Below are 13,451 nucleotides of genomic sequence, written 5' to 3'. Positions count from 1 at the left end.
TATTAATACCTACTTCTGACAGTCCTATGATTTCATCATAACGCACACTTGTATGAATAGACAGATATAAGCTCCTGGCTTTGATACGAAACGTGGTTCAGGGCTAAGGCTACATTAAAAAAATGCACCCAGTTTTCGTCGATACCTTCTCACTACTCTTTGACGTGCGGACTTTGCTGCTGCCTGAGTACGTCCCCAAGTGTTAGCCTATCCTTGTATTTAGCTTGTGGGCATTGGAGCGAGAATCTGTGGCCACAAGGGTCGGCTTACGAACGCACAAATAATTTCCGCATCATCCCTAAAGGCAGTACCATATAGCTTCAACGTTGAGCAGCTTGACCGGCATATGAATGGGTCAGCCGAAAAAGCAAATTTACAGCCAGATGCGGAATTCGGACAAATAAGAATGCAGCACCGCCTGCCAATACCCAAGCCATGAGCGAAGCCCCAGTTCGGCTTGCTTTCCAAGGCTTTTGTCGCGACAGATATCTTGATGACCAGGTTGGTGGAATTAAAACGCACTGTGGACACGGCCTGGGAGAAGAAAAGGGGGGGGGGGGGGGAGGCACATTCTTACTTTAGCTTCAGCACAGGTGAGCTGGTGCAAAGAAAGCAGACAACACATGGATGTTTTGAGAACTTGGAGCTTTTGAAGTTTCATTACTTGATGACGAATGCTCGTCTGCGAGGGCGGTCTTTTCTGAAAGAGTCTCGATTGTATGTGTATTGTTGAGATTGCCGTAAATCGCGCGGTGCCAAAAGTCAGAAAAGGTCACCTATTGCGAAACAGCCGTATTGATTCAGCTGAACCAGTCGGCTTCCTCTTCCCGCGGCACAGCTGGTCAGTCGTGAGTGATCTACCATTGGTCTGCCCTTGATGATAGTAAGTGGCCTGAACGTAATAGCCAAGTTCGCTTTTGAGGTCACGTCGGACTTTCTCGAGGTCTCCGGGACATGTCAGCGAGGCCTTCGTCAAGAAACAAACAAGCGTTCATTCTTGGCAAAGATCCCATTGATGGGTACTACCCATGGCCAATATTTACCAAGCTTAACTAGCTGCTGAGACTCATGAGGGATTAAGTATTGATGACATTTGGCACATGTACTTCCTGTACCCTGGTGTATGATCCATGCCCAGTGATATACCAGAGGCCTTGTCTTGGATGTGGGGGCTCTTCCAGCACTTAATGCTCTGGATCATTCAACCCCGAGGGTCCACGTATCTACGCATTCATCTGCGTGGCAGGAAAGCTCAAGATTCTGTGGATCCCGCCAACAGATTCTTCGAGAGGTTTTTTGGCGACATGAAAGCTTGGTCCCTTACTAGTTTGAGTCTGGGCAATATGTGTATAGGTTGGTTGCGGTCAACGGATTAGAGACAAGAAATATACCTGGGATCCAAAGTGCTTACTATTTAACCCCAATACCCCTTATGCTGACTCGAGTCGCTCTGTATTTTTTCACGGGAGCCACTCAGCTTATAATTTTGTTTACCTTCTGCTTCGGGATAAGACTTCATACTGTTATGTGCTCGAGGCCAATTCTCAAGAGTCATGCGATGTCCGGCGCTCTGATGCGCCGCTGTACAGACATGTAAGCTAACACTTTCGCTGTCGGTCAACTCAGAAAACTAGATTGGTTAATAACCGTAGTGTTGTTGGCTTGGACTGGGGGAGTACCTCTGTTCGCTTGGTCATTTGCTTCTTGCCCTCGGACGGTGAGGCGATTGTTCCAAAGCCGGAAGAGTTGTTTAACCAAAGGAGTTTGCAAACCCAAGATGGTACTCGATATGAAAAGGGCGCTTTCAACGGGTACATCAATATTTCAGGGACTGGAGAAGTCTATACTGGCGATGAACTAAGCCCTTCAGCCACACAGGTTTCGGCAAAATTCTTTCTAGGTGATGGTTTTCTCGACACAGGCCGGAACACAATCAACAACGAGAATTCCCTGCGGGTGGAAGCACTGAGAATCAAGGACAAACACTCTGATTTCGAAACCATCGGAAAGAAAGGTTTGGGGTTAATCCTCGACGCTGTCTTCCTTCGCTTAGATGAAGAATGCCGCAAGATGGAAAGACCTCTTAGGATTGTAGATTTTGGCCTCTCAGCTCCTGCTCACTGGAGTGTCACAGAATACGAAAAGTACAAGGCTCTGATTAGGGAAAAGTTAGAAAGCAGCCCAAGACTGCTTACTAGTCGATCGTTCGATCTCGATCAGATCTACGACCATCTCCATTTACATACAGAAGCGGAGGCAATGGCCCATTTCATTTCTTCCAGCGAACACATCGCAGACAGGAGACTTGGTACGGACGCCAGCCAATATGTGCTTTTTCTCGACTTCGGAGGCCACAGCATGGTACGTTCTCTTCATTCTGTTCCAGCACATTTAACCGCATATTCTGACGCGCAAAGAATGGCTGCCTTTACTACGTAAGACGAGCCGGAGGCAAAACGGCCCTTTTCAGAGTCGGTGATCCCATCGGTAAGCCTAGCGAGCGAACTGAGAGTGCTTTAAGGATGAACTAATTGGTGATCTGTGTGCTAACTTCTCTGTTTACAATAGCAACAGTTGGCGGCGGAGGCATGTGGGAGGCATCCGTTGGTGACTTTTGCACCAACCACACCACATCGGACAACGGTAAAGTCAGCAGCCAAGAATTCTCGTATTTGCTTCGTAATGAGTTCCTCAGAGAATTCCGTACGCGCCTCATAGCTCTTGGGAACAACAATCCGTTCAAGGAAGAGTCGCCGAATGAATTCAAGTCGCAGTTCGAGGACATTGATCTTACTATCGCGAAGCCGGCGAAGTATTCTTCAATTTCCAAGCGCTTCCACGTCAATATTCCGATCCATGATCTGACCAAAATGTTCAAGAAAGCCTTTCTTCAACCATTGCTAGAAGCCGAACGCGGCATCAGGAATCTTGAAGCTGAACTTGCATCATCGCAAAAAGACATCCGTGGCCGGATTGTAGTATCTGGAGGCGGCGCCAACAATCAAAGAGTCAAGTACTATTTGTTCAAGTTCGTCGAAATGGTTTTCCAAAACACAGTATCTCCGCCTATAGTCTATTTGGATCAGAACCCGGAAACCCCAAATGAGTAAGCATGCTTCCATCTCGATATCTATCTTGACAAGAACAATATTGAGAGGAGGCCGGATGCACTAATACTTAGACGCAAACAGATCATTTAACACTGCCAAAGGAGCGGGGCTCGCGACGGCTAAAGCACACCAGACAATCCAAAATTACATCAAGAATGGCGCTGCTTTTGGAATACAAGTGCAAAGAGGCCGAGGTGGTGGCGGGGATGAAGAATGGGACGATTTTGCTGCTATGATCCTGGCAAATAACGTGAGTCAGGCAAATGTCCAAGAGCATAGACAACTTTGCCGCGTGTTGTTTTATTGACATCAGGCTCTCAGAGAAGAGGAATGAAGGAATCGCGGTACCACACATTCCAAACTGACGGCACCAACAGGTTCAGGATAGTCTGCGATCCCTTCGGCCTGCACCAGTCAATGTCCCAGACTGATACACAATCTCTACGCTATCTCGACTGTGGCGCGCATACCTATGACTTTCTGGACCTTTTCATGCCAAGTCAAGGGCAATGGCAGTTCCGGCTTTCTGTCACGGAGAATCAGAGTTCTGAGCATGAGCATCTAGTCCTTGAGAGACTTATGGTTGACAGAGGCCGTGAGTTGTGGACGACATACGACAAGATCAAGCTCAATGTATTTTTCAGCCGATCGACATCGACATTTTTAGTAAGACCTGATCGGAAACTCGATAACTTGCACCTTGGTCTAGGCTTGACCCCAGACGGAATTTTTGTTGCTTGTACGGCGGAAACTGAGAAAACTTGGTTCGACGAGGTCCAGCGTCGGACGAATGCCATATGGGCGGAGAAAACTAGGGAACCGCCCAATTACGAGACAACAGGTGCCAAACTTGTTGAGTTCAGCTCGGACAGTGAGGCTTAGGGTTTTGAGAGGTATGAAAAGTAAGCGGAACGTGACGTACTTCTTCTAGATTGTAGAATACAAAATTACGTGTTTCATTGTACCAAGCAAGAGCGTAGGGTCCGAATTCATTGTTTAACAGCATAAGGTAATATGCAATAATGTAGTTTCGTAACAGACTACTTTGAGACACAGGCTGTACATACATACAGTCATTGAAAGCACGTGCAAATGAAGAAGTGAAACGATAGTATCTAATGCAAGGATGGTATCATTGACTCCATAAAGACAAAGAATCTACAAAAAGGCGCTCTAGAGACACTTGTAACTCAATCTTTGAACGTAGAGTTCATACCTCCTGATCCAATTTCTATAGCTGTAATAGCAAATCAAAGCACTACATAGCACCTAGAGCGTGTACATGAAGTCAGGTCGCTTGTCTCCAGCGACCCACCTCTGCTCATCAGTCATGCCAGCCCACTGGGCATCCATCTTGCCGGCTCTGCGGCGACTGTTGGATACTCTAAGCGCAAAGTGCATGAAGATGGACCCACCAAGGAGGAAAAGAATCTGGTAGCCCAAGACAACACCGTGGCCAGTGAGGTAACGAGGGGACTCGGCCTTGATGTAAATGTTGGAGGAGACAACACCGTTGAGGTTACCCCATCCAACGACCATGCCCAGGACGAAAGCGCGCTTGAGAGAACCCTCGGTATTGTTGATGACCCAGGAGAGGGTGTTTGAGATGGTCGGGTAGATACCAGCGGCGCCGAGGAAGGTTCCGGCGTACTGGACCTTGGGGTTGGTCGTGGAGATGAGCATGACGAATCCGACAATACCAATAGTGACAGTCGCGACGTTGCAGTATCCACGCCAGCGGGTCTTATCGGCAATGATACCAACAGTGACGGTGAGAGCGGCAGCAACGGCGTAAGGCGGAACGGAAAGCAGCTGGGCCTTGGTGCCTTGGTGACCCATGCCACGGAGAATAGTAGGCAGGAAGAGGGAGAAGGCATAGAGGGGCACGAGACAGCCCATGTAGATGACCATGTAGCCGTACGTCTTCCAATCCGTCATGGCAGCGTAGATGTGGCGCTTGTCAAAGTCCTCGGCGGTGCGGCCCTGCTTGTCGGCGATGAGGCGGCGCTGGACGCGGATACGCTCGTCGGGAGTCAGGAATCGGGCGCCCTCGGGCCAGTCGAACACCATCCACCAGCAGAAAATTCCGACAAAGACGGTGGCCAGACCCTCAATGATGAAGATCCAGGCCCAGCCGGGCTTGCCGCCGATGCCGTCCATCTTGGCGATGGCTGCGGCGAGGAGACCGCCAAAGGAACCGGCCAGAGCGGCGGCGGAGAAGAAGACGGCAGAGCGAACACCGATTTCGGATCCCTTATACCAACAGGAGAGGTAGTAGTTGACACCTAGTGTCTCATATTAGCCTCTGAAATCTCACAACCATAGGTTCCTGTGAGATCATGATGAAATAGCGAGCTTACCAGGGAAGAGACCAGCCTCAGCGATACCGAGGAACCAGCGGGCCGCAAGGAGACCGGAAAAGTTGGTGCACAGACCCATGAGCGTCATGATCATGCCCCAGACGATGATGATTCCAGTGAAGAAGATGCGGGGTGTGAGGCGCTTGAGCAGTGCATTGGTGGCGGGCTCGAAGACGGCGTAGCTGATGAAGAAGATGGTGAGCGACATGTTGTAGTCGGTGCCGCTCATCTTGAGGTCATCCTCCATGCCGGCGAGACGCGCATTGCCAATATTGGTTCGGTCGAGGAAGGAGAGGAGGTACTACGAAGAAATATGAAATTAGTATATCGTCAATCGTATTATGCGCGCGCAGCAGCTCATGCGCTGAGATTCTAGGAGAAGTGAGTGAGAGGGAAGATCATGTCTTACAAGGAGGGATAGCCAGGGGACCAGCCAAAGGTCGACCTTCCACATGAGCTTCTTGTCCTAGAAAGGAAAAGATGAGTTAGCATGAGTGGACTTATTTCTTCTGTCGTCTTAATGAAGCGTGGAGGAGTGATTGAAGGCTTCACGACCTCATCACTCATAAGCCGGGTGAGGGAGCACACGTACAATGGCGGCACGCTCCTCTGCAGACTTTCCGGCGTCGGGATCGGGCAGATCAGCAAGCATCTGCGCCTGCTCGAGCTGAGAGTCGATGGGCTTCTCATCCGAGCTCTCGGCGAGCTCGTGATCTTTCTTCCCGTGGCGATCCATGGCTACGGTATTGGGACGACGGTTGTGGGTAGTGGGAAAGGTGTTCGATGTGCGAATGAGATTGGCGTATGCGCGCGAGCGCGTTGGAACCAGGTGTGTCGCTTTTCCGAGGTTTGTGTGTGGGATCCCGCAGAAAAGTTTGCTTCCCTCTTGCCTTCCGATGGTAGAAAAAAAGAAACCTCTCAATCAAGAGAGGTAGGATCCGTCGGAAAGGCAGGCGCACGAAATCTGGTACGTGGCTCGCTTAAATGGTCGGGTCACTCAGGTGTATTCACCAGTAACCGAAGCTCAGGATGAGAGCGAATGAGGGGAGAGGTTGAGCAAGACTCGAGATGTGGTGGAACGCGGCAAATGGGAGGCGTTGAAAGGAGACGGAGAGGTTAAGTGGGAGAGAGAAACACACAGAGAGAGAAGATGTGTCCCAAAACAACCTGGATGAGCTTGAGGGGTAGATCCGAAGCCAACGTGGGTTGAAACCTTGAGCGCTGCTTCTTATAAATTCGACGACAACATGGGATGTAGGCGGCCGTTTCCTCTCCCTCTCTTATTCAACGACAGTCCTGCCATGCCCGGGACCCTCCGTGGCCGCCGAGTGCTACCCCCGATCCACTCACACTCACACTCACACTCACACTCACACTCTACGCAGTATACATCGCATACCCCCATGGGAAGGACGAAATTGGCTTCCCATCTGAATGGTTTCGTTGGATGGCCCGCCCCTCTCTTCCGAAGTACTGTGTAAACAGCCTTCACCGTGCGGGCTTCCGACGGGAGGGCAACGGGAGTACTTCAAATTCGGTACCGGAACCCTGTCTGCTAGTTATAGCTTCGCCGCCGCGCCGCCTACGGCATGGACTAAGGCTAGATTGAGGTCTGGGAGCCTGGAAGTAGGGGGAATGTAGACTCAGGGAGTGCCTCATCCGTAACTGCGGGCAGGGTTTGCAGGGCTTATTGCCTTGGGCTTCGGTACGTACTACGTAGCCATGCAGTATGCAGGTTGCTGGTCGTGGTCTTCCGCGCAGCTGGCTTGCATTTCGAGACGAAGAGAATGGCAGGGGGCTTTGAGTTAGGGATGTGAGTGGCCGGCTCTAGCTCAGAGAGCTCAGGTTGAGCACTTTGCTTGCTGCTTGTATCTCCGACGTCTCGACACTACGAGTCGCATTTACACTAGGTAGGGAAAGGTATCCAACTTCCTCGTCCGCACTGTTTAACTCCATCGTTTTGCATTACTAGAGGATTACCGCAGTATATATAGACGCTACCCTGCCCTCGAATTCCGCACTATTTAACCTTAACCTTTTTCTTACTTATCCTTTCCTCTATTCTACCCTCTCTCTTATTAAGAGATTACTAAAATTATAATTTTAATAACTTATTAATAAGTTAGTATTATTATTTAAAAATAAATAACTTATTTTTATATATAAGTATTAAGAGTTTTATTATTATAAAAATAGTAATAAATATACTAAAGTACTTAAAAAAGCTTTTTAATAAACTTTTAATACTATTTAAAATAATTATCCTCGAGCTATAAAAAGAAACTAAAGTACTATATTAATACGGCCCTATCTATTTTATTAATATTAATAATACCCTTTTTAATATAAAATATATTAATAATATTTTGCGGCTATATTATTATACTTCGTAAATCGTACTTAACGTTAATAAGGGTTTAAGTATTATTTACTAAGTCTTTTATTAAGGTCGTTATTATAAAGTTAGTTTACTTATTAATATTTTAATAAGTATTTTAACTTAACTTAAAGGCTCTTATAGCTTTTAAAAAGAGGTTTTTAAAGGATTTATAATTAGACTTTTTACTTATTATAAGTAAAGCTATTATAATTAAAACTATAGTATTACTTATAAACCTCAATAATAAATAATTAATAATATAATTATTTTTTTCTTATAATAAGCTTAAAAAAGTATTTTAATTTAAGTACTAAGTAAGTACTATATTATTTTATTAAAACTATATTCTTATATTTATAACTTAGAAAGAATTAACTTTCTTCGATAATAAGGTACTTAGAACTTCCTCGTCCGTACGACCGATGCCTTGCCCCCGCCAATGCATGCCCAGAGCTCTTGGCACTTCTCATGAGCCAACCCCGGAGCGGTTTGCTGTTAGCGATTGGCCCGCAGACTTGCGAGTCTGGGGCTAGTCTGGAAGGCAGGCTGTGGGCAGGATTGATGATGGGGTCCTCGCAATGGGAGGAAGACGAAGGAGAAAGGCGGAGAAGAGCAAGAATAAGCCAGACAGGTGAATGGCCCGTAGCCAATACGACGATGGGAGGTGGTAGAGAAAGAGGCAACTGGAGTCGACGATGTCCAGGCCGTTTGAGCAACATCAATGACTCGTCGAGCGCAGCCCTCGACTTCTTTTTCTGCCCAGCCCGAGACGCCTGCGCTTATGCTGGCACCAGACGCAAACACGACGGACAGCGTGCCCCTAAGGATATTGCAAATTGGCCTATTGGAATGAGACCATTGCTCCTCGCTGGCAGCACATTACCTGCACGTCCCAGTATGTGACCCGAGGGATTTGTTTGTGCTACACTACTCAGGGAGAGGATGTTCCCTGCAGGCTAAGGAGTGCTGGACGGCTCACGAACACCAAACGGAAACGCTAGATTGACGAGAAGGTCGAGCTGAATGCATAGAATGTTCGATTCTTCCCGTTAGCTTCCTTGTATCCGAAGTATGCGAGCCCTTCAGGACGGGTGCTGCACTAAGTTCGAGCCGTCCTCCCCCAAGTTTCTTACAAGCTTCTTCTTGTCCTGATGGCCATCGCGGCGCGGGGGAGGATACGGGGAAAGGGATGGGGAACCTGTTGGAGGTCATGGTGGGCAACATGAAGACAGGGGTGAGAACAATTTTCGATGGACTTTTCCCTCGACATCATCTCTCTCCTCAGTGCCGCCATTATCCTTTTGTCATCATCGCGACCCCCTCTTCCCCTCACAAGTCCCTCCACTCAACCACCGACATTCGTGGAGGCCCCCTGACGAAATAAGCATAAGAAACAGAAAAAGTTCGGACATTGAGCGAGATAGTTGGCCAGAGACAGGGAACCAGCCTTCTCACGAACACCCCATGCCGCGCCCCTCTTTCTCTCTTCATCCCCCGCAATCCTGTTTCTAGGCAATTTTCCCCGCACGGAGAGGGAGTCGTGGAGTTTGACGAGAGCGCTCCGATTACTTTACGACTCCATTTCAGTCGAGGTCTTGGAAAGTCTTGGGAGGGGCCCGGCAGTGGAGGCGAGCTAATCAAGCTACGGCTCTTTGCCAAACTAGGGGAATTCTTGCCGACATCTGTGATCCTTCAGGCTCTTGGGGAAGACCTGCTTCCTGGTCTGCCAAGATCGTGCTAGAGAAGAGGCCAATGGGGCATCGCGTGCTTTTGACTTCTGTCGCGCTGTCATGTGCGATCAAGTCTCGTTCCACTGGGGTGGATAGTGCCCAGCACAGCCTGTATGTATTCATTTTCATCAGCGACATGGATGATGGCGGGCCAGCGGGCTTCTTCCCGCCATTCTCATTCCCCAGTGAAGCCGAGACCGGGCAGCACACCGTGGACGTTGGTTGGAGCTTGGCGGGCGCCCAAGCTAGCTAGACGGTCTTGTGAGCAGTGAGCTTGTCGATGAGAGTCGAGCAACACGAGCTCCCCATACCGACGGAAACCAATGGAAGGGAGCGATTTTCGCTAGATAGGCCACCTTCATGAATTGTGCAAGCCACAAGTCTCTTCTCTTACCGAAAGCTCGTAACAAAGGAGGAGACCGGCGTGATCTTGGCGACTGATGCGCCCGTTTCCCCGCCCATGTCCTGGGAACAGCCGCCGTCCAGGGCACTGCGCGAAAGACGGCTGGGAAAGCGGTAGACGAGATAAGCTTTGCCGCCATTGAGACCGACTTTGACACGAACTGTGGCTCTCGAACTGGCGGCGCCGCCAGCCTGGGGCAACTTGGGGTTAGCTGGCACTGGGCAGCCTAATGGTGGCTCCCAAATGGAACAACGCGCGCTTTTTCGTTGGTCTTCTTACTTGGCGGGGAAGAAAGAATCTAGATCGCAATGTGTCAGGGCTCCTCTTCCCCGGATTTCCTGGTCAACATCAGCCCATCCCGGACTGAAATCACAGCACCACCGAGCACCCGCAATTTGTTCCGGGAGAGCCTGAGATTGGTGGTCAGCGATGTGCAAGTTCCAGGAAAGGCTTCGACGAAATACGCGATGTTGGATGGACCACAAAGGCTTCCGCAAGCCAAGCCAGAGAACAGGTCCCATTATCGACGTCCTCGGTGCTCTTGGCAACAGGCAGTCCGGTCCCAATAACATTCGCTGAGTATGGGTGTTATCCGATGGCACATCTCTCAACCGCATAAGCCATCTGCGAGACCACGCGACGAACGCCCATCCGGGTACGGAATGGCCCAATCATAGTCCCAAACCATTCTCGACGAGGCGAAACCCTATTTGAACGGCCGCTTTTGAGAGGTGAGCTAAAAGATTCGTAGTCCGTTGACCGGGTATGATGTGGCAACACTGCCTCAACTCGAGGGAATCACTACAAACAGCAGTGCCGTCAAGGCAGGACAATGCCGTGGTTTCACAACGTCCCGGTCTGGTTCCGCGATCCCTTGCACTTGGTTCTCGAACAAGATCGTCTCCAGCGCTGTTCCCGCCTTAGTGGCTTGCGACCTGGCGGGCAACCTCTACAAACGACTCCCAATATCGCGGTCGAATGGAAGTGAAGAGGCTGTGACAACTTGCGCTCATAACGTTCAACTGGCATCTGAAAAAAGAGGGTCACAAGGTAGTCAGACTTGAACCGTCACATGTCTCGGTCGCAACCGGCGTAGATTGCTATTTGCTAAACAGCCACTGCCGAGGGACATCCGCGATTCGATATCGTTAATGCGGATACGGAAAAGTAAGGGTGAGAGTAAGATGAGTGGTAAAGGGTGAGATTGGGGGCGAGAGTGAGAGTGAGATTGAGAGTGAATCTGTGAGACTCAGTGAGTGTGAAGCCTGGCGGCATTGGCCAATTGTCGGTCGAACCATCTTGCGCTTGTCACCTACTTCGTGTGAGAATGTGTATATTCTCCTCCTGTCTCTCTCCCTACATCTACCTCGATTTCATCCCATCCAAACTCTGTGTTCGAGTAGGTGACACAGACCGAGCGGCGGTGCGGTTTCATTTCCATGGCCTCGGAGCGACATGTCCTGTCCTGCATACAGTATGCGGCGAAAAGCAAATAACTCTTTTTTCTTTTCTCCTTCTCCTTACAGTCGTCCCAACGTTTTCTCCAGGATCTTACTCCCGCCACTGCCGCCGTGAAAATGAAGAAAAAGGGGAAGTCGGACACAGTACGAGATCTTCGGACGAGTTTCGTCCCAGTTGGTTGGTGCAAGATTTCTCTGCAAAGCCCCATCTCGGGCGTTATTCCCACATGAGCAATCTTGTGCGAGACGGCTTGCGGCCGAAAACGTGTTGTTTGCTTCCTTCTTGCATATGCTGCTGCAACACCACGGAGCCGTGTATGGTCAATATTCCGCCTGTTTACATGTGCTCTTATTCGACCGGCAACGATGATCCCGAAAATGCCTCAAGGAGGGTACCAAGGGGATGGGAAGACCGGAAGAAGCATCTCTTCGATAAGAATTTGCCAACCAAGAACGCAAGCGGTGAAAGATGCAACCTTGTTTCAGGGTCGTAGAGAAGGATGAGGTCGCCCTGAATATCAAATTGTTTGCTAGAGGCACCCGACGCGCGGCATGCCCAGGGACGCTGCAGGAGGTTGAGGACTTCGTGTGAGTGAATCACCCATTGTACTTTTTACTCTGGGATCCCTCATGCTTCATCCCAAGAGATCATGTGCGTCAAATAAAACGTGGGAAGAGAGGCGATGCAGGTGTCCACGCGCATAGATCCATTGCTGCGCCTAATATGCTTCCACCCGTGCTTCCCTGCCTATGGCAAGCAAACAGTAAGTACGAATTGTGCCCAATAATGATTTGCTACATATTCCTCATGAACCTTTCCATCTGCACAGTAGACGATTCCTTGATAGAATTGCCACCCCTGCTGTCTTTCCCAGCGGGCCAAGCGGCGCAGCTCGCACAGCAGACCCGTTAGACCTCACCGCCACGGGCCCATTCATCTCGACTGTCCAGAGGTATTCTTCGTCGCCCTGAAAATCTCCTTTCCAAAGATCCAATCGCCAAATGCAGCAAACCAAACATCACAAACGCCAGCTCAATTCCAAAATCCCCGGCCGTCTCGACGGTCGGCCCGATCCACCACATTTGCGCCATGCAGGGAACGAGGACGCCGAGGCAAGAGAAGCACGACCAAACGCAGCCACGCTTCGCGGCAGCCTCGCGGCGTTGTCCCAGGAGTCTGGATCCTACCTCGCGCAGTTGACGCCACAGAACCAGAGGTCGTCGACGAGCACCACAGTCCACGGTCCACGGTTCACATTGAGGGATGCCACAGACCAATACCTAATGAGAGGGACGAAGGTCTCCAGACTCTCAATGAAATCTGCGGTGTCACGAATTTCAACGAGACTTGCCACCGATGTCATCATCGGCGCATACGCGTCGTAAGAGATATTTGCGGACCTTCGGGAAAAGTATGAGAGGAGGAGCTGGAAGTTGATGGTTATGGTGTACCCCATTGCTGCGATGTTACCGAAGAGCGTGGATGAGAGGACTATGCTTTCGAACTTACTGAGACCTCCTGCTGGACCGACCATAGCTGATATCACCCTGTGGACTGTTTGGTTCTCGTAGACAGTTTCGAATCGAGGCGCGCTGGGTACTGTTCCTTAAATAGCTGCGCTGAGGATTATGAGGAGGATCGCATGAACAGGGTGATCTGCATAGGTGTACCAGGAGATACTCAGCCGTCGCTTGTTCCTTAGCAGGCTGGTTAGGTCGTCGTCAGAAGCGCAAAGAACGTGATAGCTAAAGCCGAGTCCCTCACAGCAAGCCCGGACGTTGCGCCTCGCATCTCGAAGGTGAATCTACCTCCTATGTCACCGATAAACTCTTCGCGTCGCTAGAAAGACGAGTTTAGGATAACGCCCTGTTAGATAGGCACTCACAGGAGCATGTTCGCGTTCATCACCACCACGAGGTCAAGACATTGACTGTCTTCTTAATGACAAGCTAGTCCACGAGAATCAGGCCGGCGCCTCGCACTTAAGTGTTCCGGCCGAATGTGACT

At 49.8% G+C, this 13,451-nt stretch overlaps 3 protein-coding genes across 3 annotated transcripts; 1 reads left to right on the top strand and 2 right to left on the bottom strand.

Annotated features, from left to right (window-relative positions):
- Positions 1-1,558: 1,558 nt before the first annotated feature.
- On the top strand, positions 1,559-3,992 carry CLUP02_01925 (uncharacterized protein; the record flags this gene model as incomplete). The annotated part of the gene is made up of 6 exons (XM_049280960.1): positions 1,559-1,593; positions 2,283-2,361; positions 2,418-2,487; positions 2,569-3,106; positions 3,192-3,360; positions 3,432-3,992. 6 exons carry the CDS (start codon positions 1,559-1,561, stop codon positions 3,990-3,992), a joined length of 1,452 nt encoding a protein of 483 aa, XP_049136917.1.
- A 387-nt stretch (positions 3,993-4,379) lies between these two features.
- Positions 4,380-6,206, bottom strand: CLUP02_01924 (major facilitator superfamily transporter; the record flags this gene model as incomplete). The annotated part of the gene is made up of 4 exons (XM_049280959.1): positions 4,380-5,395; positions 5,471-5,771; positions 5,880-5,936; positions 6,063-6,206. 4 exons carry the CDS (start codon positions 6,204-6,206, stop codon positions 4,380-4,382), a joined length of 1,518 nt encoding a protein of 505 aa, XP_049136916.1.
- Positions 6,207-8,345: 2,139 nt separating this feature from the next.
- On the bottom strand, positions 8,346-13,235 carry CLUP02_01922 (purine-cytosine permease FCY21; the record flags this gene model as incomplete). Its single annotated transcript, XM_049280958.1, has 25 exons — positions 8,346-8,718; positions 8,782-8,799; positions 8,858-8,930; positions 8,984-9,048; positions 9,093-9,148; positions 9,208-9,418; positions 9,531-9,829; positions 9,892-9,936; positions 10,001-10,194; positions 10,263-10,281; positions 10,331-10,393; positions 10,464-10,558; positions 10,629-10,689; positions 10,786-10,918; positions 10,984-11,042; positions 11,103-11,223; positions 11,300-11,443; positions 11,508-11,738; positions 11,809-12,025; positions 12,112-12,191; positions 12,272-12,411; positions 12,467-12,620; positions 12,686-13,043; positions 13,093-13,150; positions 13,209-13,235. 25 exons carry the CDS (start codon positions 13,233-13,235, stop codon positions 8,346-8,348), a joined length of 3,294 nt encoding a protein of 1,097 aa, XP_049136915.1.
- Between the last annotated feature and the right edge of the window lie 216 nt (positions 13,236-13,451).

Source organism: Colletotrichum lupini, chromosome 1, assembly GCF_023278565.1.
Source record: "Colletotrichum lupini chromosome 1, complete sequence".
In the NCBI taxonomy this organism is placed as follows: domain Eukaryota; kingdom Fungi; phylum Ascomycota; class Sordariomycetes; order Glomerellales; family Glomerellaceae; genus Colletotrichum; species Colletotrichum lupini.
The sequence above is the reverse complement of the archived record's forward strand: the minus strand, read 5'-3'. Positions and strand labels throughout refer to the sequence as shown.